Source organism: Centroberyx affinis, unplaced genomic scaffold (assembly GCF_046629955.1).
Source record: "Centroberyx affinis isolate AG114_WGS23_722 - 3 ecotype Tasmania unplaced genomic scaffold, CSIRO-AGI_Caff_v1 ptg006593l_1, whole genome shotgun sequence".
NCBI classification, from domain to species: Eukaryota; Metazoa; Chordata; class Actinopteri; order Beryciformes; family Berycidae; genus Centroberyx; species Centroberyx affinis.
Genome location: NW_027283342.1, coordinates 32088 through 37500, shown reverse-complemented (window position 1 = coordinate 37500; position 5413 = coordinate 32088). Strand labels below are relative to the sequence as shown.

The window sequence follows — 5413 nt, the reverse complement described above, 5'->3', positions numbered from 1 at the left end:
TGGAGAAAGATGTTTATTCTGTGATGAAGCTGGAGAGAGAGGAGAGAGAGCTGGCCGCCTCCGAGGCCCAGGTACCTGCTGTGTGTGTGTGTGTGTGTGAGAGAGAGAGAGAGACAAATCGCTACAAAATTTGTTGTGATTAGAATATCCATGAGGAATTGTTTACGTGTGACGGATCCTGGTGTCATGTGTCCAAACAAGGGATTCTGGGTAAAACTGCAGATCCTCCTCAGAGTCTAGATCCAAATAAACAACTGTGGAAAGTCCAGTTTCTCAGGGCTTTAATAATAATAATAATAACAACTTTAATAATAACTGTAATGAGATTGATATTGTAAGACTATTATTGATGAATATTACATTGCATATAATTATATGAAATTGTTTTGTGACTCGGGAAAATATTGTGGAAGTTAAAATTGGTGTTTTGTTGGTCAGTTTTACCAATATGTGTTTGTGTGTGTGCGTTTGCGTTTGCGTTTGCGTGTGTGTGTGTGTGTGTGTGTGTGTGTGTGTGTGTGTGTGTGTGTGTGTGTGTGTGTGTGTGTGTGCAGCTCAGCGTGGCTCAGAAGCGTCTGTGTGACTCTGATCAGACTCAGAGAGTTTGGTTCCAGACTGAACAGGAGAGGAAGAAGAACCGCAGTGAGTACAAGTACACACAGTACTGCAGTACTACTACTGTAACATTTGTTTGTTTATAATGTAGTAACCTACACCCCCCCCCCCCCCCCCCCCCCCCCCCCAGTGGCGAAGGCTCTGCAGGACTTTGATTTGGCTCTGAGAGGGAAGAAGAAGAGAGAAAAGTTCCTGAAGGACGGAAAGAAGAAGGAGCTGACGGTGAGCGAGGGGTCAGGGGTCAAGGGGAGGGGTCAAAGGTCAGGGGTCAAAGAGAGGGGTCAAAGGTTAGAGGTTATCATTTCCCTTTTTTTATTAAAAGATTGTGGTACAGACATCAATCATACAGTTACAATTATTACAGTTACTATTAATCCAAAACCCCCATCTGGACTGAGGAGGGCTGGAGGGACCAGAGCCAGAGTCCATCTCTGGGACACCAGTCCATCTCTGGGACACCAGTCCATCTCTGGGACTGGACCCAGTAGACTGTCTGAGCCTGTGCTGCCCGGTAATGAAAGTGTAGGTTTGGTAGAGCTGCAGGTCCAAAACAAACAACAGTGAGTCATCAGCATACAGTAATGTCTTATATTATTATTAATATTATTATTATTATTATTACATATATCTGTCTCTCCTCTCAGAATACCTGTATGAATAATAGAGAGAGGTTCTATTGCCAGGGCAACTGGAAGAAGGCTGACTGGACCCCATTCAGTGTCTCTCTCTCTCTCTCTCTCTCTCTCTCTCTCTCTTTCTGTCTCTCTCTCCCTCCCTCTCTCTCTCTCTCTCTCCCTCTCTCTCTCCCTCTCTCTCTCTCTCCCTCCCTCTCTCTTTCTGTCTCTCTCTCTCTCCCTCTCTCTCTCTCTCTCTCTCTCTCCCTCCCTCTCCCTCTCCCTCTCTCTCTCTCTCTCCCTCCCTCTCTCTCTCTCTCTCTCTCTCTCCCTCCCTCTCTCCCTCCCTCTCTCTCTCTCTCCCCCTCCCTCTCCCTCTCTCTCTCTCTCTCCCTCCCTCTCTCTCTCTCTCTCTCTCTCCCAGGCGGAGGACAGAGCTCAGTTTGAGATCCTGAAGGCTCAGATGTTTGCAGAGCGGGCGGCCAAGAGAGAGAGACGTCCGAAGAGAGCGAGAGCGATGATGGAGGACGAGGCTCCGCCTGCAGGTCAGAGGCAGCAAGACGCCACACACACCTGCTGCTAAACTGGGGGCCGCGACCCCCAGTTTGAGAACCGCCGATTTGATCATTTATGTTATACTGCATTATAAAGCCTCTTCAACACGACATTTAGGGGACAACAAGAAAGAGGGTTCAGGTTCAGTCTGCTGGTCTCATTGGTGCCTTTTCTAACATTTTAACATGAAACAGCCCAGAAGCTAAAGAACGCTAAGGAACGCTAAAGAACCTTTAGTTCTAATTTCTGAGCCACAGACACTGTTACCACTGAACCAGTCTCTAACCTGTCTGCCTGTCTGTCTGCCCACCTGTCTGTCTGCCTCTCCCTGTCTGTGTGTTCAGCAGCCAATCAGAAAGGAAAAGCAGGGAAAGGCCGGAAGTCTGTGTTTGATAAAGAGCTGACCAACACCAGCAGCAAGGCTCTGAAGCAGTACAGAGCAGGGTAAGACTGTCTGTCCGTCTGTCTGTCTGTCTGTCTGTCTGTCTGCCTGTCTGTCTGTCTCTCTGCCTGTCTGTCTGTCTGTCTGACTGTCTGTCTGTCTGTCTCTCTGCCTGTCTGTCTGTCTCTCTGCCTGTCTGTCTGTCTGCTGTAGTGAGGATTTGATGCGGTGTGTGTTGTGTGTTAAATCATGATTTTCATGTGGTGTGCCTCAAGTCGTGGTTCTGGGCCCCTTACTGTTCCTTCATGTGTCGTCTGCAGGCTCAGGATTGGTCTGCAGTGTTAGGATGATGTCACTAGGTCTGCATGATATTGGAAAAAACTGACATTGCAATATTTTTTTTCTTCTGTGATATAAACATCGAACAAAAAGTTCGGAGATTTGTGTTTGGTAGATTATTTCTCTGTTGTAACAATGCTTCTTGGCAATACATTTTATACCGTTGGAAAGCCTGTTTATTTCCCTTTTAAATGGAGCCTCATTTGTAAGGAACATGCGGAATCTCATCTCGATATCTCTCTGCATTGAGATCGCCTCCGATGATGACGAGCCTCGTTTTTCCAGTGATGGAGATGCCGCCCCACACCATCACACCGCCTCCACCAAAAGGTGTTACTCTATCGGTGCAGCGATCAGCAGAGCGTTCTCCCCGTCTTCTCCACACTTTGACCCTACGATCCAACTTCCGTAGGCAGAATCTGGACTCATCGCTGAACATAACGTTCCTCCACATGTTCAGGTTCCGGTGCAGGTGTTGCCGACACCGGCGCAAACGGGCCTGACGGTGAAGGGCGGTCATGGCGGGCCTCCTGGCAGCCCCATGAGCCCGGAGATCGGCCGCGTGCGGTCTGTTCCGGATCGTCTGGGCCGAGAGCCGTGTGCCATATCGTCCTGCAGACCTTGACTGCAAATCTGTAGAAGACAGCCTACGGTTCCTAAGTGCTGAAAGGGTGAGGAACCGGTCTTCTTGGGGTGTCGTCTTCTTGGGGTGTCGTCTTCTTGGGACGCCCACTTCGCGGTCTGTCTCTGACATCCCCCGTTTCATGGAACTTGGCCTTCAGTTTGGAGATGGTACTATGGCTCACTCCAAATAATGCCGCAACTCGCTTTTGTGGAACACCGGCTTGAAGTCGCCCCATCGCACAGGCCTTATCGAGATCAGACAAACGTGGCATGCCGATTCTTGGAGCAGACACCAATTGACCACTGTAGCAGGGCCCATGCTCACAGGTGCTGCCAATCAGGTGCCAATCAGGTACCTGATTGTCAGCACCTGGGGGACCGGAAGCTCAAAACAAGAGTCAATAGCAACAGCAGAATAAGCTGTTTGGCATTGGCAGAGAAGATTTGGCAAATTTTTCATGAGCGCAACCCACATACTCAGCTGTGCTGCTCATCCCACAAATGCATGTTCCTTACAAATGAGGCTCCATTTAAAAGGGAAATAAACAGGCTTTCCAACAGTATAAAATGTATTGCCAAGAAGCATTGTTACAACAGAGAAATAATCTACCAAACACAAATTTCCGAACTTTTTGTTCGATGTTTATATTGCGATATGAAAAAATACAGGAATTTTCACCAAATGACTTGAATAGCTCTATTGCCCCTTTAAGAAGGCGGCCTTGTGGGTAACCTGCAGGTGGCGTAGCAGGAAGTGAGAGTCAGAGTGAGCTGCAGGATGCTCAGTAAAGTGAGCAGAGTTAGAACGTCACAGAGAGGCCGTGCGTTATGTTTCTGTACTGAAATAAAGTTCCAGCTCCACTGCTGAAAAGCTGAAAAACTAAATCCACACAATCCATATTAGTGCAGCGAGCCTCTAAACGAGCCGTTTGGACTTCCGTAACTTTGTGGCGTCACAAAGGTTCGCTCATTATCATTTTTGTAAGAAATAATAGACTAACAAAGTGTTTTTTTCAAAGCGGTTGAGCGGTTGTCGTCGTTTATTACCGGAGAGTTTTCCCTACCTGTAGCCGCCGGGCCGCGGCGTCTCACGTTTCACTCTGGAAACGGTTAGCCGATTGGAACGGAGGGTCGTTAATATTAATGAGCCTTAAAGACACGGAGACAGAAACGGCCTGTTCTTGGTAAGGCTCAGAGAGATGCTGGAAAATGAACGAGGAGAAATGGATTGAGAGTGTTTTTGGTTCATGACACCACACACACACATACACACACATACACACACACACACACACACACACACACACACGCAGCTTTGAATGGACAGAAAGACACTAAATAAAACTCTGGACAGGAGGAGATGAGACTTGAACAGACGTTTCTCTGTCCTGCTGACACTGAGCAGCAGGTTTGGATCACACTCCTCCTGTCTGAAAGTCTCTGCAGTGTCGGAACAGATTTTAAGATTTTTCTACTGATTATCAATCCTTCCATGGACTCACTCAGTTTATCAGTGACTTGCTGCTCAGATCCGCTCAGACCCACACAGCTTTTAAAACTTTTTACCATTTATTTTATCAGCATTTCATGTTTATTGATTTTTACTTTTTTCACTTGCTTCTTTAAATTATTTTTTTTTTCCCTTAATTGCTCTGATGTGAAGTGCATTGCATTTTAATACGAAATGTGCTACATAAAGTTTGACTGATTGATTGATTGATTGATTGATTGATTGAAGGTGTGCGATGCGCTGTTAAAGTGTGTGTGTTGCATTGCAGACCTTCCTTTGAAGACCGGAAACGGCTCGGCTTCAGCAGGAGAGGAGGAGGAGGAAGAGGAGGAGGAGGAGGAAGAGGAGGAGGAGGAGGAGGAAGAGGAGCTGGAGGAGGAAGAGGAGCTGGAGGAGGAAGAGAAGGAGGAGGAAGAGGAGGAGGAAGAGGAGGAGGAAGAGGAGGAGGAGGAGGAGGAGGAGGAGGAGGAGGAGGAAGAGGAGCTGGAGGAGGAAGAGGAAGAGGAGGAGGAGGAAGAGGGGGAGGAAGAGGAGGAGGAAGAGGAGGAGGAAGAGGAGGAGGAAGAGGAGGAGGGTTCGGATCTAAATCCAAGTAGGTCCAGAGCTTCTCTCTCTCTGGGCGTCCCACACTGCAGGAGACTGAGACAACATGGCTGACACTCTGTTCCAGAGCGTCAGCCATGTTGAACCGGACTAGATGAGGACTGGACCGGACTAGATGAGGACTGGACCGGACCGGACCGGTTTGGAAAGCCGCTGCTGACAGTTAGCTAG

At 48.1% G+C, this 5413-nt stretch overlaps 1 protein-coding gene across 1 annotated transcript in view; it reads left to right on the top strand.

The window, feature by feature from the left end:
- LOC139638848 (probable ATP-dependent RNA helicase DDX27) overlaps positions 1-5413 on the top strand; it is an 8246-nt gene extending 2833 nt beyond the window's left edge. Inside the window, exons 2-8 of the mRNA XM_071512874.1 lie at positions 1-71; positions 555-642; positions 746-837; positions 1654-1774; positions 2129-2228; positions 4908-5020; positions 5337-5413. The exon at positions 1-71 is cut by the window's left edge and continues 36 nt beyond it. Coding sequence (XP_071368975.1) covers positions 1-71; positions 555-642; positions 746-837; positions 1654-1774; positions 2129-2228; positions 4908-5020; positions 5337-5413 — 662 coding nt within the window. The remainder of the gene's footprint in view (positions 72-554; positions 643-745; positions 838-1653; positions 1775-2128; positions 2229-4907; positions 5021-5336) is intronic.